Source organism: Podarcis vaucheri, assembly GCF_965113315.1.
Source record: "Podarcis vaucheri genome assembly, chromosome: 7".
NCBI lineage: Eukaryota > Metazoa > Chordata > Lepidosauria > Squamata > Lacertidae > Podarcis > Podarcis vaucheri.
The window spans coordinates 93641512-93667920 of NC_138765.1; the positions used below are offsets into that span (position 1 = coordinate 93641512).

At 49.9% G+C, this 26409-nt stretch overlaps 2 protein-coding genes across 13 annotated transcripts in view; both read left to right on the forward strand.

Annotated features, from left to right (window-relative positions):
* Positions 1-6919, forward strand: part of ANK1 (ankyrin 1) — a 189089-nt gene extending 182170 nt beyond the window's left edge. For all 11 annotated transcript variants that reach the window (XM_082229684.1, XM_082229690.1, XM_082229685.1 and 8 more), the window contains one exon: positions 4856-6919. In XM_082229684.1, the coding sequence (XP_082085810.1) occupies positions 4856-4882 (27 nt within the window). In that variant the 3' untranslated portion in view covers positions 4883-6919. The remainder of the gene's footprint in view (positions 1-4855) is intronic.
* Positions 6920-16105: 9186 nt separating this feature from the next.
* NKX6-3 (NK6 homeobox 3) lies at positions 16106-25430 on the forward strand. Of its 2 annotated transcripts, none has more exons than XM_082230554.1 (3): positions 16106-16514; positions 20205-20374; positions 25153-25430. In XM_082230554.1, the coding sequence occupies exons 1-3, from the start codon at positions 16133-16135 to the stop codon at positions 25384-25386; spliced, it is 786 nt and encodes a 261-aa protein (XP_082086680.1). In that variant the 5' UTR covers positions 16106-16132; the 3' UTR covers positions 25387-25430. The 2 variants fall into 2 exon arrangements, with proteins under 2 accessions (XP_082086680.1, XP_082086681.1); XM_082230555.1 differs by having other exon boundaries at positions 20211-20374.
* The last annotated feature ends 979 nt before the right edge of the window (positions 25431-26409 follow it).

Consider the following 26409-nt stretch of genomic DNA (forward strand, 5'->3'; position numbering starts at 1 on the left):
TTTTTTTTTAAAAAAAAGGCCTTTCAGCTATCAAATCCCTGGAATGTTTTTGATTCCTCTGGAAAGTTAATGAGTTTCTGGGCCCAATTCCAAGTACTGGTACTGAATGATCAAGCCGTGCACAACTCAGGACCTCAACACCTTAAGACCTGCCTCTTCCCATACAAACCAACCTGGACCCTGCGCTTGTCAGCCAAGACCCTCCATGTGAGGCCCAGAGGGCGGCAACAAGAGAAGGGGCCTTTTCTGCAGTGGCTCCCCATTTGTGGAATGCTCTCCCCAGGGAGGCTTGCCTGGTGCCATAATAGCCTGTCTTTAGGCACCAGGCAAACTCTTCTCCCAGGCCTTCAGCCATTAAACTGTTGCTGTGGGGTTTTTTGTGTGATTGCTTTATTTTACTATTTCTATTATGCTATGTAATTTCTCTTTTTAAATGTTGTACACCGCCCTGGGATCTTTGGATATAGGGCAGTATATAAATTGAAATAATAATAATAGGGACGCTGGTGGCGCTGTGGGTTAAATCACAGAGCCTAGGGCTTGCCAATCAGATGGTTAGCGGTTCTAATCCCCGTGATGGGGTGAGCTCCCATTGCTCGGTTCCTGCTCCTGTCCACCTAGCAGTTTGAAAGCACAAAGTGCAAGTAGATAAATAGGTACTGCTCCGGCGGGAAGGTAAACGGCGTTTCCATGTGCTGCTCTGGTTCACCAAAAGCGGCTTAGTCATGCTGGCCACATGACCTGGAAGCTGAACGCCAGCTGCCTCAGCCTATAGAGTGAGATGAGCACTGCAATCCCAGAGTCATCCATGACTGGACCTAACGGTCAGGGGTCCCTTTACCTTTACATAATAATAATAATAATAATAATAATAATAATAATAATGGCTGCACTTCAGCAGGGAGCACATTCCGCACATGGAAAACCACCACTAAGAAGGCCCTGTCTGTCCTGGGTCAGCCCCACCACCCCGGCCTCAGCTGCCAATTGTAGGACCTGAGGCGGCTGATACTGACAAAGGTGCTCAGACCCCAAGCCATTTAGGGCTTTATAGGCCAGTATAACACATTGATTGGCCCCACTTAGCAGCCCAGCAGCCACATTATGCACCGGCTACCACCTCAACGCCATCTTCAGGGGCAGCCCTGAACACATCCATCTAGGGCTCCACAAGGGGCAGGCCCGTCCTCTGTTCTGGACATGTGATGTGGGTGTTAAAATGGGAGTCTCAAAGCACCTTCAGGGCCTCTTGGGGGTCCACAGCCGCTTTGGTCCTCAAACAGTCCTACTAGCCTGCCATCTTCTAGTGCTGGTCTATTCAGAGGATAGCAGCTTGCATGTCCAAGCAAATGTTGCCTCTTCGCCTCTTCTGTCTAGCAAGCTGGTGGAGAAGGGGCAGAGTCACCTGTCTCTTCTGTGTCAGCCTGCACAGAATTCCTTATCATCCATGCTGGCCTTTGTTCGGCCACATCACTCCCAGCCATCATGGGCCATCGTCAGGAGCAATGGGAGTTGTAGTCCAACAACATCTGGAGGGCACCAGCTTGACACAATCTGACACAGCCCACATCGTGGGACTCCGACTCCCATCAGCCTCAGTGGCTGCCTGAGCCTTTTCTCTTTTAACCGGAGAGGCCAGTGATGGAACTTGGGACGGTTTGCATGCAAAGCATTTTCTCTAGCGTAAAAAGAGAGGCAGGGCTGCTGGATGAGTCCAGTGGCCCCTCTAGTCCAGCCCCTGCGTCTGGCCAGATGCCAGTGGGAAAGCCATACGCAGGATCTGAGCTCAAGAGCACTCGCCCTTCCTGCCGTTTCCAGCACAGAATGCAGATCATTGCCTTAGACTCATAGAATTGTAGAGTTGGGAGGGACACCAAGGGACATCTAGTCCAACCCCCTGCATTTGTGGCTGGTAGTCACTGATAGCCCACCCCTTCATGAGTTTTCCCAATCCTCTTATCAAGCCATCCAAGCTGGTGGCCATCCCTGCCGCCTGGGGGAGGGAGCTCCACCATTCAGCTAAGCACTGCCTTAAAAAGGACTTTTTTTGCCCATCCGAAATCTTCCAGCATTCAGTGTCATTGACTGCCCACGAGTTCTTGCACTGTGTGTGAGAGAGAGAAACTTTTCCATGCCATGCATAATTTTGTAAACTGCTATCCTGCCGCCCCCTCGCCTTTTTCTCCTTAGCCTTCTCCCTTCCCAACACAAAGGAGCGCCTGCAAAGCGCTTCTGTGCTACTCTTGAGGGTCTGGTGGCACCAGGATCCTCATCCTGCTCTTCTGGCCGGAAGAGGTGGCATTCTTGAGAAAAGCAGGGGTGCCCTTCACTCTGTGCCCACAGAAGATTTTATTTTAGGGAGAGAACAAGCCTCCCATAACAGATCCCTCCATGAACCCATTCTGGGTAAACCTCCTGGCTGGCAAGCCCAGAGCAGTGATTCGTGCCAAAATTCATACTATTTCAGCCAAGCCGCCCCCACCTGCCCTACGCCTAAGCTCATATATGACATCACATGGGATGACAGGTGAAAACCTCGCTCAGCCGAAAGGGAGTCTGCAGACACCACCAGTCAGTTGATTGGCGGATCCTGCAAAGGGCTGCAAGAGGAGCCTCACAAGAGCAGGCAATCAGCTTGGAGAGCCTGGCAAAGGAGGAAGGACCAAAGGTCACCTGACCTCCATTGGCAGGCAGCAGCCCTGCCCACCCATCAATCTCCTTTTGGGGAAATCACGATCCAGTTCACCTGCCAGATCTAGTTCCTCTCCCTGATGTATGGGGGTGTATGTGTGTCTATATATTTATAGAATCATAGAATAGTAGAGTTGGAAGGGACCCCAAGGGTCATCTAGTCCAACCCCTGCAAGGCAGGAGTCTCAACTAAAGCATCCATGACAATCTTACTGACTGTTCACAACTTGCCAAAGGTACAGCCTCTGTGTCTTTAATAATAATAATAATAATAATAATAAGTCAAGTTTGGCAGAGGTACATTTCTCCTACTCTGATGGGAGAAGCCATATCTGCCAAAGCTCCTTCCTTTATACAAGGGCTGAAAGTGTGAGCCTTCAGCCTTCATGCAATCTGGCAATCCTTGGAAGGGCCTGGTTGGCAACATCTGTGGCAGGACTGACCTGTGGCTCCTTCCAGTCTCTGATGCAACAGAAGCTACATCGGTTGAGCTTCTGCCTGCTGAACAGATCTGAAGGCTGCCAGGAGTGGGGGAGCAGCCCTTGGTTCCTGGGCCTTGCTTGGTTGGGCAGAAGGGCAGTGCAAGAGGGGAAAATGTTCCCGAGCCGTGTAGCACTATAGCGAGAGAAGCTTCAGCCACCCAAATTCTCCCTTTCCACTTGCTTTTCAAGCTGCCAATCCTCCTAGATGTGTTTGGGAGTCCCTGGGCCTGTCTGTGCCTGCTTGTGTCGCTGTCTCTCTGCGTTGTTCTCACAGCTGCTTCCTTCTGCCCTGCTGGGAGCCCAAAGTCTGTGCGCTTAAACAGGGCTTGTCCTGCGCAGCACAAGGCTTAGTTCTCGTCTGCCTGGGGGGGGGGTAGGAACAAGAAGGCCTCCTCTTGCCTTGAGTGCTGTCGCCATCCTTCCCTATAGAGTCATAGAGCCATAGAACTGAAGAGTTAGAAGGGTCCTCTAATCCAGCCCCCTGCAGAGGAAGAGAGAGAGAGAGAGCAGCTTTTGCATGCTCAGATGGCACTGCTCTCACCTGGAAACACCTGAGTTTCTGCAGAGGTTGTTGGAGTACAGCTGACAACATCCCTGGCCACTGGCAATGTTCCATGAGGCTGGTAGCATAGCAGCCAACTCGTAGGGGGTGAGGTCCCTTCAGCCCCCCCCCCAGGCTGGTAGGCATTGCCATTCAAATGGTGCGCATGCACTACATCTTGTGATTGATTATGCAGGACTGGCTTCCCTGCACACACAGCCCACCTGCAATATCTTATTCCACTTGGCACCCTTGGCTGGTAGGAGCTGGACTCCCACAACATCTGGAGGGCCACAGGATTTGCAGAAGTATAGGAAGCCTCCATGGAAAGTGCAGTGATCGTTAAGGACTAGAAACTTGGCATCCAGGAGCAGTTTCTCCTTTTTGCAGTTGTACGATAATAAGAAATGCCAGTGCATGAATTATAAGAGAGGAGGGAAACCCCTTAAGGAAATCCACAGGCCTTACCCTCTGACCAATTTTAGCCAAATTGTGCCCCCTGCTGGCGTTATTGTAACAATAGCTGGGAGGCTGGGCCCAAGCCTGGAGTACTGAGTGTCCAAAGAGCTTTCCCTAAGTCAGACTGGCTCCTCTTCAGCTTCATCAGATGTGTAGCTCAAATAAGAACTTCCAAACTTCACGTAAATTTGGCGACAAGGTGAGGGTATTTCTAGAAGGAATTAAAGTTTGCCTTCTTCGGAAGCCTTTGCAGAAAACCTTCACGTTTGCCTTCAGCCTTGTTTTAGGCAAAATTTAGCAGAAACTTCACCTAAGGCCCCTCCTGTGGGCTGTGGCAATGGCAAGTTGGAGGCCTCCTTACGCTAGCATATTTCCCCCCTTGTGTTGAGCCAGCTTAACTGTCAGGATCCCCCTGCCCACCCACCCAAATCACCCTGGGAAGTGCTTTATTCGAGACTTTGAGTTACCATTCCCTGGAGAGAGTGGGAATGAGCCCTGACCCAGGTGGGTGTGCTGTGTTTGAAGTGCAGCGGCAGAGATCATTCTGTCTGCTCTGGAAAGGTTCCTTCTGTTTGCACTGAGGTCCCTGAGCCCAGAGGAGGGACGGGCGGAGGTGCTTTGCTGTGGCCTTGGCATGTTTCTAACCCGAGCTTCCTGTCTCCCCTTCCTCTCTTTCCACCAGGGCTTCACCTCGACACCAATCCACTGACCTCCACCTCCCCCTTGTGCCCCCACGATGGCCAGGCGAGCGGAGCCACGAGCTCACTGGGGCAGGGCTGGCTCTCCATGACTCTTTAGGTTACATGGCATGATTTCCATAAGAGACCTAACTTTACTGTCTTATTCGCATGACCGACTGACTGCAGACGCATGAGCTACAGTTCTTCCTCCTGACCTAAAGCCCGGACCGAGGAGGGGAAGCTGTGCGGGGGCGCCTGCTTCCCGGAGCCCTCTTCTTCTGACGCAGCAGGGAAGGAGTCAGCGGGATGGCACTCGGCGGCCCATCCACCCTCGCCCAGCCCTCCCTCATGCCCAGCCTTCGGTCCAGCTCTGCAGGCCTAGGAGATGGGAAGCAGAGCAGGGCTGCCCAGGGGGAGAGAAACCAGCCCCCCGGCTGTTCCTGCCCAGTTCGGGTGGAAAAGCGCGGCCTGGACAGTGGCTCAAACCTTGTGTATACAATGCGAACAGATACCTACTATGCAAACACAAATAGGGACGTTCGGCAGGATGGCATTGGCGCGGCTCCCCGAGAAGCCTCCCTGGGCTGCCAGCCCACAGCGGGACGGAGGCAGGGAGTGCTAAGGATGGTGCCAGGCAGAGCAGATCTCCCAGGCTCATATCTCTCTCTCTTGCAAAGACACACACACACATATTCGGGGGGGGGGGGGCGGGGTGAGCGGTGGGTGGAAGAAGAGAGGGGGGAGGAAGGGCTAGTGCATGAGCCTCTGCCAGTCCACTTGTGCCAGGCCCACGGGCACCAAACCCTCAGGCTGGAAGAGCGCAGCGTCCCGCTTGCGTCCGATGCCCGGCTCCACCCAGCACAATCTGTCGCTCAGGAGAGGTGCAGAGCTGCGTTGCAACCTTACCTGCGCTTCTACACGAGGGAGGACCCGCAAAGGCCTCCCAACTCAGCACAGACGTGGCACCTGCCAAAGTTTCCTGGACCACTCCTAGCTGGGGAGTAGCTGAATCTCCCCACCCCACCCCACTTACGCACTCCCACACCAAGTCCCAGGATGAATAAAGGGAAGAGCAGTGCACTCTGGGCCTTTTTTCCCTGCCAGAGGATGCTCTACTGCCCCCTCCCTGCCCCTTGGTGCTTGGGGAATCCTCCCCCTCCCCAGGACACTTCTTCCAGCCAAGCCAGAAGCCTTCCTTGAGCAAAAGGTCGATCCTTTAGGAGGCATCTGCCCTGGGATTCCAAAGAGAGCGGGGGGGGGGGAGAGTTGGTGGGGAGTTATGCTGGCTGGTTGCCATGTGACCCCCCCCCCCACTTCAGTCTTTGGACCCAGAAGAGATGACAAGGGGCACCTGCTTCCTAAGAAATGCACAAGTTCAGCTCCTTCCTCCAGGGACCCCCTTCCAGGCCTTTGGTGCTGTTGCTGCCACCCCATATGCAGCCGCCCCGGGTCGTTGACACCCCCCCAAGCAATCTGGGGCTGGGCAAGCATGTGGGTCCCACTCTCATGCACAAGGGGCAGGGTGGTGGGGCGAGGGAAGGGAAGCTGAGGAAAGACCCAAGAATGTGGTCCAAGCATCTCCACAGAAAGTATCAAGAGCTGCCCCAGTGACTACCATGCAAAGTACACACAGCAACCCCCCCCCCCACCTTCATGGAACATGTGCCCTGTATGCCCGCCCACCCCAAATTGCTGACACAGCCTTTGCCATAGACTCTAGCGTGGGGGCCCCCATGCTTTGGCCTCCTGTAGTGCGTAGGAAAATGAGCTGCGAACTGCCCCCCTCGCCTGTCTGCGGGGCGACGCTTTGCCCGCTGACTGCTAGTAGGAGCTGTAGGGGAGGGTGATGCCTAGAGAATGCTGCCGTCTGCACTCTAGATGCTTTTTAGAAGTTTATGAGATTACTTTTAGTTTCTTTTTTTATTGTTATGGGAATTTTTGAGCCTTTTGGCTCCTCCCCTCTCCTCCCTCTTCCTCCCCACCTCCATCCCTCACCCCTGATGTATAGACCATCCTCCCTTGTCCACCTGCTACCAGAATCCAAGTTAATAAAGAAACCAACACCACTTTGTGCTGCCTCGGCTTCTGTCTCTTCTTCCTCTCGCTTACTAAGAGGAGCGCCAGAAATCCAGCTCTGGCCTGAAGTCTCCTGCTTTGCCTGGCCCCCTCCAGGAGGCTTGGATCGCCAGGGAGTGGGAACTCCTTCAATAAGAATAATAAAACAGCCAGAAGACTCTGCCTGCAGCTTGCATGCTTCAGCCCAGCAGGAGCTGGCTTCAAATTATAACATGAACCCTTGGGGAAGCAGGGGGCCTTCTGACTCCCCTCTCCCTCTCCCAATTGACCTCTGTTTCCAGGGCCCAGCATGACATCAAGAGGTCTCCTTCCTGGGCCCAGAAATCTCAGGGTCTGGGATACGCTTGACCTGGCATCCCTACTTACTAACTTGACTTCTCTCTTTATTTGTAAAATAGTTTAGATAGCCAGGACGTGGTAAATAGGGTATCAAAGGTAACATTGGACATGGACATTTGCAAAGACTGCTGTAATTTTGCCAGTTTACATCTAAGGAAGGGGGAGAAGTTTGATGCCGTTCACATTTAAAGGCAACTATCATCATTTGCCCTTTTTGAAACAATACGCTAAGCAAAATCTAACCAGTCTTCTAAATTTGCTCTCTGAATTTTGCAGTGCAGTTCCTCAGCATACGGAAATTGCATTAGAGCAAATTGCTTTGCAAACATGTATATTAGTCAAAATTGCAGACAAAAAATGTGTATATTAGCAGAAATCCTGCCATGGCCCAGAGGAGTGGTGGGAGGCACCAGCTGGAGAGCCCCCAAGGGAGGAGAGGCGGTGGGGTGGCCGTGGGTGGTCAGAGGGAGAAGACTGGGAGGAGGAGGAGGTGGTTGAAGCTGAAGAGGCAACAGGGTTAGTGGGTAGGGAGAGTCTGGCAGAGAGAAGCCCAGAAGGGGGAGCAGGAAAGGAGGGAGGCAGGCTGCTGAAGAATCCGGGGGGCCTCCCCCTCCTGCTGTGACCAGCTCTCCCAGGACCAGAAGAGGCAAGAAGATGGCAGAGCAGAGAGAGACATGTGGACAGAGTCTCAGATTGCTTGAGAAGGACCCAGGGGAGGAGGAGACTTAGAGAGCGGCGGGAAGGCAGGAACCAGCAGTCCTCGCAACTGCCACACTGGGGCTAGACCCACTGGGAAGGGTTGCTGCGGTGACCACTAGGACTGAGCTGTTTCAGTTTCTTTGATAAATAGTTAACTTCACTGACACCTTGTGGCCTGCTCCTGACACCCGTCCTGATAAAGGCACACTAAAATGCCAATGAATTTTTGGTGTGTGTGTGTGTGTTAGTACGGCAAACTGATGTGGATATGCATAGAACTAAGAAAAATACTGGAATAATTAGAGAGCAACTGAAATGGTCAGATTTGCCCATCCCTCCAGATGATGTGGGTTTCCTGCAGCTTCCACTGAACTATATAGCTATAGTATTTTATTTTTATTTTTTAAAAAAGCCAAGTCAGACAAGGGCAAATCACATGATTGATGTTGTATCTAGCTTTGCCCTTAGGTAATTTTCCTTTGGAGCTGATCCCTGCAAATGCATTTCTGTGACCCCAAGAAAGAAGTTAAGGGTGCATTCCCCAAAGCAGCGTTGGGGAGTCTCTGGCCCTCCCAGGGTCCCCCCTGCCCAGCCCACCTGCTCAACACTGATTGCAAACATTGCAGTTCAGTGCACGGTGCTTCCGGCAGTAAGTGATGTTGGTTTCTGTGGGTGTTTCTTTAGTGAATGAAGCAAAGCCATGAAGGAGAATTCTGTCTCCCGAAGGGGGCAACATGTCACGGGGGGGGCACACCAAAGAAGCCAGTAGGAATTGCCACATCTGCCTTCTTTCTTGCTGGAAAGTTAAGAGTGTAGTGAACAAGCTGTCACTGCAGCTATTGATGTGAAAGAGTATACACTTGATTTGTACAACTCAGCTATTGTGCACATAGCTCCACACACATTAAATGTTGCATTTGAATAACTATGAGTGTACAGCTCAAGTAATGTGTGCACACATTGTACCACTCATTTAAAATAATGCGTAGAAGCCCTTACACCCATACAAGATGGGTGACACCTGGCTTGAGAGCAGTACATGTGAAAAGGATCTAGGAGTCTTGGTTGACCACAAACTTGACATGAGCCAACAGTGTGACGCGGCAGCTAAAAAAGCCAATGCAATTCTGGGCTGCATCAATAGGAGTATAGCATGTAGATCAAGGGAAGTAATAGTGCCACTGTATTCTGCTCTGGTCAGACCTCACCTGGAGTACTGTGTCCAGTTCTGGGCACCACAGTTCAAGAAGGACACTGACAAACTGGAACGTGTCCAGAGGAGGGCAACCAAAATGGTCAAGGGCCTGGAAACGATGCCTTATGAGGAACGGCTAAGGGAGCTGGGCATGTTTAGCCTGGAGAAGAGGAGGTTAAGGGGTGCTATGATAGCCATGTTCAAATATATAAAAGGAGGATATAGAGGAGTTTGGATATCCCACTTTATCAATACCCGAAGGAGTCTCAAAGCGGCTAACATTCTCCTTTCCCTTCCTCCCCCACAACAAACACTCTGTGAGGTGAGTAGGGCTGAGAGACTTCAGAGACGTGTGACTAGCCCAAGGTCACCCAGCAGCTGCATGTGGAGGAGTGGAGAATCGAACCTGGTTCACCAGATTATGAGTCCACCACTCTTAACCACTACACCACACTGGCTCTCCAGTGGGAGGAGGGAGAAAGGTTGTTTTCTGCTGCTCCAGAGAAGCGGACACGGAGCAATGGATCCAAACTACAAGAAAGAAGATTCCACCTAAACATTAGGAAGAACTTCCTGACAGTAAGAGCTGTTTGACAGTGGAATTTGCTGCCAAGGAGTGTGGTGGAGTCTCCTCCCTTGGAGGTCTTTAAGCAGAGGCTTGACAACCATATGTCAGGAGTGCTCTGATGGTGTTTCCTGCTTGGCAGGGGGTTGGACTCAATGGCCCTTGTGGTCTCTTCCAACTCTATGATTCTATGGTTCTATGATACTGTTGCCTATGGTCAAGTAGCTATTTGTAAGAAAACAAACACCTGTCTGGCAGAGGTAATAGTGTGAAACGTGTCCATGCCACAAGCAACTATTACATTCTTTGAAAACCTCTGTTGCATAAATTTGACTAACTTAATAAATTTGACTAAACAACATAAAAAGGGGGGAAGGGAAGAGTCTAGTGAAAGAGGGTGTCTCCCTCTGCAAAGGGATGGTGTGGATGACCTGCTAAAAAACATAGGCAATTCATTCTCCCAGTGCCTATCCTTATGTAGGCAAGATGGCACCATCCAGGCACCAGGGGGAGGTGTGCGCAGTCTTGTGGCAGCCCCAGGGCTTGCAGAAGTAAAATAAAAGAACTTGAGAAGGGGCGCACAGCAAGGGCTTACCATGCTTAGCAACCACAAAAATGCTGTTAAGGTGGAGCTAGAGTGGAATGGAACCAAATGGAGTATCCTTGGGAAGGGTATAGGTGGCTGGTTTTCTGAGCAGGACCACTCAAGACATTTGGCTGCATGTCCCAATTATTCCTCCGGAAGCCAAACCTAAAACACGAGCCCTTCATTTCAAGTGGCCTGGCCCTCACCTCTCCTGCATTCCCGATGTCTACACTACACAAAGAGTTTGGGCATGATGGGGTTTCAGGCCCCGGCTCTGTGTTCAGTCACATGGCTTTGACTCCTGGAACAAGGAGGCCCTCCAGGCCGGTGGCTTTTCCCCAGGAGTGTTTTGCAACATGTTGTTGACACACTAATAGTTGCACAGGTGGCGGGTTTCGTCTGGACCATCCCCACAGACTTCTGTTTATTAGTTCTGCATTACATCCTTAAAATGAATGCACTATTGGAGTCGGGGGGGGGCACTCTGCCCTAGTGCAACAAAAGCAGGACAATCATCCCAAACATTTGTAGTATGAAAAATTACATCATTTCAGCAGGAAGCTGTGGGTCATGCACTGACTGGAAGCCAAGCTTCCTGTCCACCCTGAAACTTTTCGCAGGCACCAAAAACCTTGAAAGTTGGATTGTAGATAATTGCTCTGACATCATCATGCACACAAATCAAAAAGATGCCTGGAGCGGCCCAAGGATTATTTATCTGTTTATATATTTTGAAACTTCTACACTGCTTTTCATTTATAAAATCTCAGAGTGGTTCACAGTAAGCAAGAAAGTCTCTAAAAGAGGCAAGTAACAAGCATTAAAAGCATCCAGATAGTCATAAAATGTTAAGAACAGGCACTTACAGCAGCAAACAGAACCAAGAATCGCAATATCAACCGCCAGGAGAGGCCAACGTAATCAGGCAGATCTTTAACTCCTGGGAAGCTCCACCACCACCTGACTTCCATGGGGAAAGCTCTCCTGATTTCCATGGGGAACTCAGTCCATAAAGTAGGTGCTACAGGGGGGGGGTCTTCTCTGCACCCTGACCAGCCAAACTTTCTGTAGTCCAGAGCCCCTTCTGAAGATCTCAGTGGCCTGGACAGACTGTCCGGTTGGGCTTACAGCACTGCTTGAGGAGGAAAACCCCGCCTGGCAGAACTTTCCAGTCCATTTCAGGGCTTATGCACACATACCTTTTTCCCTGCTCTCTCCAGGCATGGTTCACACTTTAAAGCTCTGTGTCCGGGCAGCCTTTGTTTTTGCTCTGGAGGTTTCTCTGTGAAAACCTGCTCTTTGAAGCTCAGCGGGAGCAAATAGCAATCTGCAGAAAACCCAAGTTGACATTTGGTCTGATTGAGTGCTAAAGAGCAAGTTTTCATGGAGAGATCTCAGGGCAAAAAAAGAAAATGCTCTGACACAGAGCTTTTAAGAACGGACCTGTACTTGGAAAGAGCAGGTCAAAAAGTAAGTGTGAATAAGCCCTAATTCTTAAGGCCCAACAAGACAATACACAGGAAACGGATGCCCCCATCAAGCAATGTGCGTCTGTGCTTTAGAGGAAGGTATCAATGGGAGGCAGAGATGGATGCAAAGCTTAGAGGCAGGAAGGAGAAGGGACAAGTAGTTCCTCCAGCCCTTTGCTTTTCTCACTGTCACAACCTCCCAAGTCTGTTTTTCTTTCTTTTAACAAATGTGTGACAATCATGCAGAACTCTCCTTTGGCCCTCAAGAATGGGGAGGGGGTATGTGGGCTGGCAAGCCAGTGAGTGGAGCTGGGAGAGAAATCCAGTCTCATTGAGATTTTAATGTGAAACTACCTAATCTGTGCTTTTTGAAACGATGCAAATCAAAACAGAGAAGTCACTCTTCTCCAAATTTTGCAATGCAATTGTCTAACCAAATAATGTCTCTAAATATGTTTATATTAGGAGAAAATGTGCACAAAATGCATTTAATTGTGAAAACAACACACAAAATGCATTATATTTGGGGAAATTGCTTGCAAACGATGTGTACATCAGAATAAATTTGCGCTAAAATGTTAGTGAATTTTCATGAGGATTTTTTTTTAGTGCAGATTGATGTGAAAATGTGGAGAATTAAATGGAAGATTGGGAAAATGAGAAACTGAGGGAAATCAAAACAGACATATTTTGTTCATCCCTACCCATGATTTCTACTTACAAAACCCATCCCCAAAACACCCCTTTCACCTCACCCTCTGCAGAGACATATAAGCAGTGCACTTCGGCTGGCTTAGAAGAGATTGGATGGGGTTCAGAGAGAGAGAGCATGGGAGACTCCAGGCTCCTAGACAGTCTCTGTCCCTTTGATCTCTGTGCTAACCTGTCCTTTTGAAGGGAAAGTGATCCATGTTAGGTGGTGTCCTTTTCATTTCTGCCTCCCCTCTCACATGTCTAGCTTCTTTGTTTTATTAAACTCATTAGCTAGGACTAAAAAACTCTTTCCTATCAAGAATGTACTTCCCTGAGTAAACGTAAGCTTTCTTATTTTATGCAAAGTCTCCAACTGCATGACTTTAATTAAAGGTGTGCACTAAACAAGGATTCATTTCATGAAAGCTACTGCATGCAATCCCTGTACACTGATAGTGGGTTCATCCTATGCTGTACAGCACAATCCCATTCTTCTGCCCCCCAAATGTGTGCTTTCAGATGGGTAGCTCAAAAAGCGTAAGAAGAGCTGTGTTAGGTCAGACCAAAGACCTGGAACTATTCTGTTCCCACTGGGGTCAACGTCTTCAGAACATGCGGGCAAGCATAGCTCTCTTCCTAGCAACTGGTGTGCAGATACCGATACTCTGATACCCAGTAAGTAATATAGTGACCATGACTAGTAGCCACTGACGACTTGAGTTTGCATGACCTTCTTTTAGAGCTGTCCAAAGTGGCTGCTGTCACTACATCTTGTGGCAGAGAGTGCCATAGTTTAACCATGCACACTATGAAGAAGCCGTTCACCATTCATTCTTCGCTCGCTGGATTACTCCTCTGGGTTTCTTGTACAATGAGAGAGGAAGAAAAATTTCCTATCCACATTCTCCATACTGTGTAAAATCAATACACCTCCAACACAGTCTCCTTAATTGCCTTTTTCTAAAATAAAGAAACCGCAAATGTTGTAAGCTCTCTTCACAGGAGAGTCACTTCATCCCCTTAATCATTTTGGCTGCTTTTTCTGCTGCTTTTCTGACTCTACAATATCCTTCTTGAGTTGGGGTGCCCAGAACTGTCCACAGTATTCCAGGGGTGATCAGATTTGCATAAAGGCATTCTGACATTGGTACGTTATTGTTGATCCTTTTCCATGACCCTGGACACTGGATTTCCATTTTCCTTTCACTTTTTCACTCCTCCTGCACACACCAGCCTCAATATTTTCATTAAGCTGCCCACCATGACCCCAAAATCCCTTTCCTGGTCAGTCATAATCAATTCAGACACCCTCGGAATTGATTCTAAATTTAGGGTTTTCCTACCCTAGTGTGCATCACTGTACTTACCTTGAATGATGTCTGGCATTTTATTGACCATTCACCCGGTTTGGAAACATCATTTTGGAGCTTTGCAGAATCCCTTTTGGGCTTTATCACCCTGAATAGTTCGCTGTTGTCCATAATCCTGATCCTATCTGGGCCTTTTCGGTAGTGGTGCCCACCCTTTGGAACACCCTCCCATGTCAAGGAAATATAACCAACTATCTGTCTTTTAGAAGACATCTGAAGGCAGCCCTGTATAGGGAAGTTTTTAATGTTTGGTGTCTTACTGCATTTTAATTTGATGGAAGTTGCTTAGAGTTGCTGGGGAAACCCAGTCAGATGGGCAGCATATAAATAAGAAATAATAATAATAATAATAATAATAATAATAATAATAATAAACCTCACTCCTAGCTCCAGATCATTTAAAAACAAATTTAAAAGTACAGGCCCCTTTACAGATCCTTGGGAGGGCATACTTCTAATCATGCTTTCCTCCAATTTGCCCAGAACAGATGTTAAGCTAACTGGCCTGTCATTTTATGGATCCAAAGGTCCAAATAACATAAAATAAAGTAAAATATTCTAACTTCAGCCCCTCTGTGGTCCAGATCAGTCCTTGAACAGAGGGTGGTTTTAGATATAATAATAATAATAATAATAATAATAATAATAATAATAATAATAATAATAATAATAATAATAATTTTGTTAGAGATCAGCAACTTCACCTTTGCATTCCTGAAGGACTCCTGGATGAACAGCACTCAGACATGGTGATTTGTAAATTTGTGAATGAGGCCTAGACATCCGTCTCTTGTCACCCCTTTATCCCTAAGTTCACTGAACTCTCTTAGTGATAATGCCCATTCAGTCATTGGTTCCTGCCGGCATCTCCACAATCTCCTTCTCTTTCTTGGCTCCAAGCTAAGCTGCAGGAAGAATTGCAATGGATTTTTCATCATTTTGGGAGGTAGGGAACCTTTTTGGCTACATGGGTTGGGTCCTTATCAAAACCACCCACCTGTCAATCACATGACATTGTGTGATTGACATCATCTGAAAATCTCTTGGGCGGGTCTTGCAGGACCTCAACAGCCAGGCACTTGGGAACCTGCAGTGGCTTCCAAGTACTTTTCCCAATTGCAAAGCGTTTTAAGACAGCCCCCACTGTGATGTGGGCTGGTGGGCAGGCGGCCTTGGTTTGGGGGAAATGGCCCTGGGTCACACCAGACATGGAAGACCAAAATTGGCCCACGGACCGCCACCCCCACCCCCCGGCAAGGAAGGTCCTTTTCGTTCATGTACATTCCACTGTGTTATATCCCTGCTAGTGGGAATGGAGGCAGGAAAGATACCTAAGCCAGACTTTTTTCCTTTTGATTTTTAAAATCTTTTTTTTTTAATGATAAAATATTGCCCTTTCCCAAGCATTTTACTGGTAATCAATAAAAATAGAAGTAACATTGTTGAGAAAGTGAAATGGACAGATCTGTCAATCCCCAGTCCCAGTCCCCCAGGACGTTCCACAACAGCCTTTTAAAAAATAAATAAAACAATATTCCCTACCATGTAGGAGCAGAATCCCTTGCACAGATTCCCATCTATTTCCTGTAGGGCTTCCCCCAAGGACCAGGGCTCAGGCTTGTCTGACCTCCCATTTTGCTGCCCTGTAAAGGTCCACCGAAACCAACCGCCTGAGGCTGCGGCCTCATCCTGCTCCTTGGAGCGCTGCACCCGCATTTCCTATCCATGTTCCTTCTGTTGCACTCGCCCATAATCAGAGTCTCTCTCTCTCTCTCTCTCTCTTGCACAAACACCCCCACCCATCCCACTCTATCATCCATCACACACCCCAGGCAAAGGCAGGCTCTCTGCCCCCCGCCCCTATCCAAGCCTTAAGGTTCTGGTGTTGACCGTAGATCTTTCAAAGGGTAATTTGTTTGGGAGCAGCCAATCCACATCCTGTCCTTGGCCCAGCCAATGAGAGCCAGGAGACCCAGCACAGCAGCCTATCAGAGCCCCAGTATTCTAATAAGCCCCATCTTTTATCAGAGGGAATGAAGCTTCCCTTGAAGTTAAACTTGGTGGCTGGCCAGTTTTGACTTCAGAATCTCTGGGGCACAGGGAGGTCCGCTAGCCAGGCACCCAATGGACTTGAGCCACAGTTCCCTTGGCCACCAGCTGCCTCTGTGCCAGCAGGGAGGCTGCCAAGTAGAAGCAGGGTCTCTGTGAGATGGCACTGCCAACGTGCCATGCACTTCTGGGAATCTAAAAGCTGCACTAGGCTCATCTCCCAGCGGGCAGTCTAGCGATGGACACCAACCTCCAGGGGACATTCCTTCTCAACAACCCTCCTCTGCCCCCTTTCCCAGAGGTGAAGGCCTCGATGTGCCAGTACACAGTGCAAAACTCCTTCTACAAGCTCAGCCCCCCTGGGCTGAGTGCCCAGCTGGCTGCTGGCACACCGCATGGCATCAGCGACATCCTGAGCAGGCCAGTGGCTCCACCGAATGGGGGTCTTCTCTCGGGCTACTCCCACGTTGGTGGGTTCAACGGACTGGGCACCCAGAGCCTTTACTACGGGTCTCAAGTGGGGAACTTCTCCAAAGCCGGAAGCGAATACTCAGCCAGAGGTCGGAACTGCTGGGCAGACACAGGGCAGGAGTGGCATGGAGCTCGCCCATGTGGCAACCGTGAGTAGCAAACTAGCCATGGGGTGGGGTGGGTTTGGGGGGACGTGGGGGGGTAGCCAGGAGAGGTATCTGTAAGGGTGAGGCGATGGCCTTGGGTGGCGAAAGGAAACTGGCAAGGCTGAACCGAGGGCAGAACTTGGTCCTGGAATACGCAAAGTAGTTATGATTGTTCATTATGGCATCATCCAAGTATGTGGAGCAACTTGGGCACTCCCCTGCCTCAAGGGGCTTGCAGTGTGCATGTGAACAGCAAGTGAAAAAACACAGTGAAGAAAAAAGAGAGAAAGTTGAACGATGAATAAACACAGGCAAAGGCAGCTAAACATGCTGGACTTTGTTTGACTGGGGAAGAGAGGGGGCGCTTAAGAAGTCAAAGGGCACCAGAAAGAGGCAGGTTTGCATGTAGAGTCATCGGTGTTTGTAGCGCTTTCACAGAGTCACATGCAGGAGGAAAAACAGCATATTTTGGAATCAGGAGCTTACAGGTTTTGAGAGTGTGAGAGACAGCAATGACAGGAAAAAGTAACTAGAGATAACATGGCAAACAAGCAGACAAGTATCCTTGAGCATGTGCAGAGTTTTAATAACCACAGGCAGCCTTTCAGCTCTTGGATTGGGGCAGGCCTTCTAGGTCAGAGAGCCCTGGGATCCCTCATGTATCTCTCACCCCCACCTCACATTTGTTTGGAGATTGGTCTCTGCAGAAAGTGGGGGGAGGGGAGGTTACCTGGTTTTCTGGAACAGGTGCCTGAGAAAGCTGCAGGAAGGTGGCTGGTTCCTTTGCCCTCCCTCTGCGTTGCTTTTCCTGGGCAAAGGGAGCGGTTCTCGGAATCAAGTAAAGTTTATCCTTGGCTGCCACGAAAGTGCCCCTTGGAATGACAGACGGCGCCGTGTAGCCGGGTGCTGCTGATATGGGGCTCCATAAATAAGTGTGCAAAAGGCCAGGGGCACTCGTGTGGCATGGGCACAGGTGCCAGGGAAACAGCCCTGGTGGAAGGAGAAACGCGTGGCAAACCCACCCTCCGCAAAGGGAAGAGCTGTGCCCCACCACATCCTCTAGGGCAGTGGGTGGGGAGCCTCTGCCCCTCCAGATGCTGATGGACTCCAGTTCCCATCAGGCCTAATGGTCAGGGACGGTGGGAGTGGCAGTCTAGCGCCATCTGGTGAGGCAGAGGTTCCTCTGGGGCAGCTTTCCCCAAACCAGGGGGGAACATGTTTTTCAACCACAACTCCCATCGTCCCTAACCAATGGCTGCTGTGGCTGAGGCTGATGGGAAGTGGAGTCCAATAACATCTGGTTGGGCAAAGGTTGGGGAAGTTGGGCAATGGAGTCCAGCCTCACTTTGCATTCCCTGCAGCTGCTCTCTGCTTCAGGGGGCTGGACTAAATGGGCCTCATGGTCCCTCCCAGCTCTACACCACTGGAGGAGGACACCAGGTTGGGGAAGACCCGTTCTAACTAGTCTTATGCAAATTGTTTGGGGGCAGTGAGGCTTCTGAATGCCAGTTGCTGGAAGCTGCAGGAGACAAGAGGAGATGGCCTGGGTCTTGCTCTTACTTGGGTCTTGCCTGAGGGTTTTCCGTAAGGACCTGGTTGGCAACAGGATGAGAACAGGGTCTGGTGGGCCACTGGCCTGATCTGGGGGCTCTTCTGCGGCGGAAGTGGGGGTAGGGATGGGGGAAGGATCAGAGGAACCGAGGCCACAGCTCACCTCCCTGCAAAATTTCTTATAATAATTTATTTTAGCAACAATAAAATGTTGATACAGTGAACCAAAGTATCTAAAGCCCCACTCTGCCTGATTATTATTATCACTATTAATATTTATCAATTAAATGTATATACTGCCCTTCATCGTAAGATCTCAGGGGGTTCACAGAATAAAAAGGGCCAGCCATGCCCTTGCCCCCCCCCCAGTGCACCTGCTCAGGGGCTGGAGTGCAGAGCAAGTCCTGGGAAGGCGACTTCAGCTGTTCATGGGGAAGAAGAGAGAGTCTCTCAAATCAACACCCCCCCACACACACCCCAAAGCTCCTTTGGGGGCCCTTAACAGCTTATATAGCTTTGGCATTGGTGTTTTGCTGGGGAGGGGGCTGAGAAGGCAGGCCACAAGTCCCAGCCCAGATCTGCACCCAACCCAAGGCTGCTAGATTAATAAAACACACATAAGCCACCCAGATGTGTTTGGTAGACCAAGTTGTTTGGCTTTCTGGAGTAATCATGTGCCAAGTAATAAATAAGGCTATTAAATAAGAATACTATCTTAAGAGCAGCACTTCGGACAGGCAGAGGAGCAAGTGATGGGGCAGACAGGGATAGGCTGAGAGTGGGGAACCTGAGGCCATGCCCACCCCCCACCCTGGCCCTGCTAGGCCCCCTAGAGAGGTTTACCTGACTGGAACACATCTTGACTCCCGATGAGGCATATAGGTTGCCCCGGCAGAAAACAGAAAGGGCTCTGTGAGCATGAGCAGAGAGCAGTGCACTTTGCAAAGGGAGACATTTTGCTCCCCCTGCTTCTCCCACTGGCATTCAGCCGTCAGGAAGTGTCACTCTCGGGGGGCTCCCTCAGGGGCTCAGGCCCCAGCAGCAGAAATGCCAACTTTGCCAGCACAAACAGGGTTTGTGGTGCACTGCAGTCCCTTTCTCACGAGTAGCCTGCCCATTCTGTACCCATGGAGACCTCCTGAGCTACTGTCCTTCATCCTGGGCCCAGAGATTTTGTTGTCTGCACTCTCAAGGATTGGGGGGGGGGCGCACTCCCACCCCATCCTCTGACATGCCCCGAGGTTCTTCCTCTGGGGTCAGGCCAGAGGGCACCTCCAGGCACCCCTAGGTACGGGCCTGTTCCCCAAGGTCCTCAACCTGTGGGGTGTCTGGTTCATTCTCCTTGCCCAGCACCAGATGATGAATAGGCCTGACAGAACAGTGCACAGAAGTGAATCTTTTAGCTAAAAAAGGTCCTCCTCAACCTGTGGTAGCTTAAGAACCTCGGAAGAGACTGCGGGATCAGGCCCATGCCCCCCCCCAGCCCTGCACCCTGATCTCACAGTGGCCACCTGGACGCCTGGGGGGGGGGGACACCTGCAAGCAGCACATGAGACATTCTGCCTGCTTGCGATGCCCAGCAGCTGCCTTCAGAGGCGCCAGGCCTTTGATGGTGGGGGCACAGCATAGTCACTGCGGCTAGTAGCCACGGCTAGCCTGGTCCCAACATACAGCTTCATTGGATGCCCATAAGTTCCAGCGTGAGGAGAGAGGGAGAAAAACTCTTCCCAACTCTCTTTCTCCACGCTGGGCATCATTTTATAGACCTCTACCACGTCAGCTCCTATTGTCTTCTCTCTAAGTCCCGAATGCAGCAGCCTTTCCTCATAGCAGAGTCTCTCCATTCCCGTGGTCATTTGGGCAGCCCTTCTCTGAGCCTCTTTCTGCAGGGTCCTCTTTCAGGTTAGGCGAGCCAAACCTCACGCAGCCCTCCAAGGACGGTCATGCGGCAGAGTGGTCTAAGGGCAGGATGAGATGGGCAGTTTTGTTTTTTATTGCTTTCCTAGGGATGGCTGGCATAGATTTGCCTTGGTGTGTGTCTGGGGCGGCTGGAGGGCTCATCCTGCCTGGTGCACAGGGAAGGGAGCGCTAGCCAGCTTCAGTGCCCCTCAGGCCTCACGCTGCCCCTCTCCCTCTGCACAGCTGCAGGGCCCGTGGGCGACGGCCTCCACAAGAAGAAGCACACGCGGCCGACCTTCACGGGCCACCAGATCTTTGCCCTGGAGAAAACCTTTGAGCAGACCAAGTACCTGGCTGGGCCTGAGCGGGCCAGACTTGCCTATTCCCTTGGAATGAGTGAATCACAGGTGAAGGTGAGCTCCCTGTACCTTTGTGAGACAAGCTGGGGGAGGGCGGGGGCAGGGAATCAGCAGCAGCACCCACAGGCTCTGCTTCGCCCAGGTCAGCAACTGGCAGCCCTTGGGCCAAATCCAGTCTCCAAAGAGGCACTGCCAATTGGGAGGTGAAAGAACAAGCTGGAGAATGGAGAAGAGGCATTGATGGGACTTTGTGGGACATCAGTTTAAATCTGGGGCTCACAGTGTGGTGCTTGTGAGCACCAGAGCACCCTCAGGCACATGGCTGAACACCCATTCATCCCAATTGCTGGGGATTTCCCCCCTTTTTTGCTTGCAGAGGTTGCTTTGGGTTTCCTTGGTTTGGGGGGGGGGAGGTTCCTGCTTTTTTTTGTCTCTGCTTTGTTTGCTGGGGAAGCAGTTCTTTGGTGATGAGGGAGCGTCAGGTCCTGTGCACTCTGTATTTTGTGGTGCTTACAACAGTTTCTGAGATTTTCAACGGTGCCTCTGGGAACCCCCAAAAGGTTTGAGGGCCCATGCTTTAAGGGGTGACCAATGAAGTGCTTGCTCTCTGCCCTTAACCCCCGTCTCAAAGTGTGTCCCATCCCCCAAAGCCAACTTGCTAATCAGGGCTAAAGATGCATAACAAGCCTGTGTGCAGCCTGTGTCCCTTTCACTCGCGTGGGTGATATGTCCCCACAGAGTTATGCCATGGGCTTTGCCTCAAATGGCACTGGAACAGGAGCAGGAGAGCTGGAGCAGTTTGCCTCAGCAGGGTTTCTGCCTGTGTCACACCACAACAGGCTCCAAAACAGAGGCGTGTGTGTGTTTACATGTGCTATAGAATTAAAAACATGCTCGCCTGCTTTCAGAGTCACCAGCTGAGCAGGACAGGAGAAAGGACTGGCTTCTGTCAGCTTTTCACAAGTGCTGGATGAGCAGAAATCAGCAGGTGGAGCTTGGAATGACATGGTCCTAGGAGCAAGTTGAAAAGCTGGCAACCAATACACTTTGGACCTGACTCTGCAACGACTCATGTGCAGAAAGGTGGCCCACCTGTGATCTAACTGTCCAAGGCCCTTTCCCCACATAGAGCTGCTGCCGAGTGCGGAGACGGAATCTTGTTTCCGTCTTGGTAAGCAGCCAGGGGGCTGCCCCTGCTGCCCCTTGGCATTTGCCACCTGAGGTGGTTGCCTTACGCTGCCCCACGGCAGGGCCTGCCCTCTCTCTGCCACAAGCTTCCCTGGCAGGCTGCTGCTTCAGGTTTTCCAATGCTCGGTCAAGCCGTTAAGCATTGTCTCATTGCAAAATTCTTAGCGCACATCACCTCAAAACATAGGTAAAGGTAAAGGGACGTCTGACCATTAGGTCCAGTCATGGCCGACTCTGGGGTTGCGGTGCTCATCTCGCTTTTATTGGCCGAGGGAGCCGGCGTACAGCTTCCGGGTCATGTGGCCAGCATGACTAAGCCGCTTCTGGCGAATCAGAGCAGCACACAGAAACGCCGTTTACCTTCCCGCCAGAGCGGTACCTATTTATCTACTTGCACTTTGACGTGCTTTCAAACTGCTAGGTTGGCAGGAGTAGGGACCGAGCAACAGGATCTCACCCTGTCGTGGGGATTCGAACCGCCAACCTTCTGATTGGCAAGTCCTAGGCTCTGTGGTTTAACCCACAGCGCCACCCACGTCCCAAGCCCTCAAAACATAGTGGCAGATTTATTTTGGTTTTAAAATTATGCTACTATTGAGGTTTTTAGAAGTTCAAGAATTAATCGTAGTTTATTAGCAATGAATAGCAGTTTATTAGTGATAGACTTTTGGAACATTATTCTTTTTCAAAATTGTCATTATGTATTGCATCTGAATAATTTTTTTGAAAATGGCTGCATGTCTAAGCAGACTAATTAACCTGCCACCCAATTAAAGAAAGCCAATGGATTGCATTTGTTTTAGTCCACCAGTTACATGGTTAAATCTAGTTACAGATAGGTAGCCGTGTTGGTCTGCCATAGTCAAAATAAAAAAATTCCTTCCAGTAGCACCTTAAAGACCAACTAAGTTAGTTCTTGGTATGAGCTTTCGTGTGCATGCACACTGTGTATCTGAAGAAGTGTGCATGCACACGAAAGCTCATAAATCTGAATGCATTTGCATATGACTATAAGAATATTTCCAAAGAAAGAGGCACATTTTGTTTTCAGATGGCACATGAGGGTTGGACCAGGGTTCAAACCCCACTTGGCCATGAAGCTCACAGGGTGACGTTGTGCCATCACTCACTCTTGGCCAATCCCACCTCGCAGGATTCTTGTGAGGATAAGTGGAGAGGAGACCTCTGCCCACCACCTGGAGCTCCAAGGAGGGAAGGTGGTGAAGTACAAATGTAATAAATGAAAATGAATGGCAGCACGCACAGTCTTAGAAGAGGCATTCTGTGTGCCAGACTGCAACCCAGGTGCAGTATTAAAAATATCTGACTTCTAAAAACAGTTCTGCTGGCCCCTTTTAATCAAAAGATCTTTAACAGTGCTGTGGCAGAAATTTCTTCTATTTACCTTTTTTTAAAACCATTAATGAGAAAGAAATTCTCAAAAGGGAGAGAAAATTTTGGTTAATTTGTCATGTACATGTGTGCGATTTGTGGTGCTTATATTATATCTGAAGTGATCAAAGGGTCTTTCTTTCTTTCTTTCTTTCTTTCTTTCTTTCTTTCTTTCTTTCTAGCATCCCTCCAGCATTCTGCACTCTGTAGCCTCCCTGGGTGCCCTGAGGCAACTTCCTCTCTTGGCTGTATGCAGCAGGGGAGGCTGCAAACCACTAAAGAAATATTTACTGGACAGAAAAAGGCCATATTCATGCCACTTTAAAGACTCACAGCTCCCCCCCCCCCAGTTATGGGAGCTGTAGTTTGTTAAAGGGGCTGAGAGTCGCTAGGCAAGCCCTATTCCCATCCCGAAGCTACAGTTCCCAGAGTGGTTTAACAGTCAATCCCTTTTCATAGGGAACTCTGGGAATTGTAGATCCATGAGGGGAATCAGGGCCCCCTAACAACTCTCAGCACCCTTAACAAACTACAGCTTCCCAAATTTGTTGGTGGGGGCCAGAAGCCATGATTCTTTAAACTGGTATCATAGCACTTTAAATGTATGGTGTCAATGTGGCCAAAGAAACTCCACACATCACTACCTGGAGGGATGCGCTAAGCTCAATCCCACACCCATTAAAAGCAGAATGGAATTCTAGAGCCGCCTGAGAATGAGGCAGAAGGCAGGGAATCTCTTGGTGCAGGCTTGATTCCACTGGGTTGCCCAAACTGCCCCAACCTTATTTTATTTTATTTTATTTATTTGTTTTCATAAAATTTGACTGTAAAACAAAAACAAAACTCAAAGTAGTTTACAAAAAGAATAAAGCAATACAAATATGAGTAAAAACAGATAAGAACAGGTAAAAACAACAATTTAAAACATTCAGATAATAATTGAAATAAGTGCTAAGCTAAAAGCAGATTAAAATGCACATCAGCACACGAGATATCTGGGTAGTCTGGCCTAAACAAAAAGATTTTAAGCAGGAGCCGGAGGCGACATTTCCATTTTGGATTTCCCAGCCCTTCCCTGTATCCTTTTTGGCACTGCCACACGGAGTGAGGGTTATGTAGCCCCAGGTCTAAGCAGTCAAGAGGACACACCTGGGGCAATGCCATCTCCCAGGTAAACTGGTCCCCGTGATGTTAAGGGCTTTATAGACCAATGTGTATTTGCCCCCTCCTCTTCCTCTGGGCAGGACACCCTGGGAAGAAATCTCTCCAGAAACAGAAGGGGGCTTTGGCGCAGCACCAGTTTTCCATCAATTGATCTAACAAATGGATTGATTGTCTTAAATGTTGTAGCCCTAAAGTCAATATAATTTAAACTAAGACAGAGTTAAAATGGCCTCCCAAAACTCTTCACACTTTTTGTAGGTGGTGAAATTGTGTGAGGGGCTTTTTGCCATATATAATTGGAGGGAAATGAAAGATTCTTTAATATTTTTTCTTTGAAAACTCTATTCTGAAAAATGAATTTTAGCTCACGTGATGGCAAATGAAACTATTGCTTCTTTTCCCTATATTAGTGGAGGAAAGAAAGAAGCTGTGGGCCAAGAAAAAAGGTCTAGAAGGAGGAGGGACACCCACCCGCCCTGGTTCCTTCAAGAAAATTGAAATAATATTTAAACAGTGGTAAAACTGGATCTGCAGTTGTGTTCAAAACTGGGGAGGCCATTGCACTAAAATTTCTCTAGGCCAGGACTAAAATGCTGCAGGAGTTTGACAAGGGGGAATTTCTTTCAAATGTCTAGTTCTTTTACCAGAGAACTCTTGGTTTGTCGATAATTTAGTGCAACAAAAATAGGAACTCCAAAAAGCAAGTGGAAGTGGAAACAAATAGCAGAATGGAAAAAATGAAAGGGGTTTCTTGAGCCAGAGCATTTCCGACCCCTCTGGTCCTCCTTCAGGGACATTGTGGAGAACAGCGATTCAAAATTCAGGTGCCTAAGAAACGGAAGAGGCACCGCTGGGTCAATAAACCTCTCTTCCCAGCCATCATTTCACAAACCCCGGCCAGCCCCTTTCCCTCTGGGGTGAAGTGAGATTGCCACCTTTCCCCGCCGGCAGGGCTCCTCTGCCTTCCAGAAGCCCGCCAGCGGGGCGCGTCTTCCCGGCTGGGGCGGCTGTTCCGCCGGCCTTGCTGGGCTCCTGCCGGCCCGGCCCGGCGCGCCGCCCTGACCCGCTGCCCGTCCGCCTCCTTGCAGGTCTGGTTCCAGAACCGGCGCACCAAGTGGCGCAAGAAGAGCGCCCAGGAGCCGCCGTCGTCGTCGTCTTCGCCCCGCGCGGCGGCCGGAGCAGGCGAGCGCCCAGCCTCGGACGAGGACGACGAGTACAACAAGCCTCTGGACCCGGACTCCGACGACGAGAAGATCCGCCTGCTGCTGCGCAAGCACCGCGCCGCCTTCTCGGTGCTGGGCCTGGGCTCGCCCAGCGGCTGAGCGGCAGCGAGGACTCCGGCCAGCGGGAAGAGGAGCAGCTCGGGCGGCAGGACGGGCGCCAAGCCTTCCCGGCTGCAAGCCCGACCCTCCAGTCCTCTCCCGCAGCAAAGGGAAGTTTCATCACATAGGCTTTCATTTCTCTGTTTATTAAAAAAGAAAAGGAAATCTTTTCAAACCACTTACAAAATGACTCCAGGGGTTGCGGGAGGCCCTCGCTCTCAGGCACGAGCAAGTAGTCACCTTCCACAGCCAGTTTTTCCTGGAGGAGACTGACCAGCAACACCCTTCATAAAACGTTACACCTGTGTTCACCCTTCATTTGAGCCAGAGCTCACAAGTGCTGGGCCCCAGCATCCCGCCTCAGTACTGACATCCGGCTCTGAAAGTTGTAAAGCAAATATAAAGGAGCGTGCTCCTGAACATAGGCAGAGTACACTTCAGTTGCCACTTCGGTGTCACAGCCTGCCCTCCCACAACCTGTTGGGGTTGGAGCTGCAGGTACAAATGTGAGTCCCCTCAGGCCCAGATCAGCACCAGATCCTGGCAACCCTTTGAGAGGCTTAAACTGGGTCTGCAATATTCTGTTTTCCCAGGGAAGGCAGAAAAAAACCCTATTCATTCTCAGCAACCACCAAGCAGCAATTCTTCTGCTGAGGTGGGGCTGCCACTGCAGCAAAAGTGATGCAGATCTGATAGATGCTTTGAATGTAGCTAAATGAGAAGCTAGCAGGGAGAAGTTTGGCAAATGCAGCTTCTCCTGTTCCAATACTGTACTCACAGGAAAAGGCTACAATTAAAAAACTAAAGTACTGTACCAGGACTCAAGCCTAGGATATACAGAAGAGGATATAATTAGTGCTGTTCCAAACATTTTTCCTGCATTTCTTTCTTTTCTTGTTGTCCACTCTCCATCAATTAATGAGAAAAGAAACTGCATTGTATAATTATCACAGAAAAGAGGAAATGTTGAGAAAATTATCATGGGTCTAGTGCAGGGTGTTTGTTGCCCTTAGCTTCCTTTTG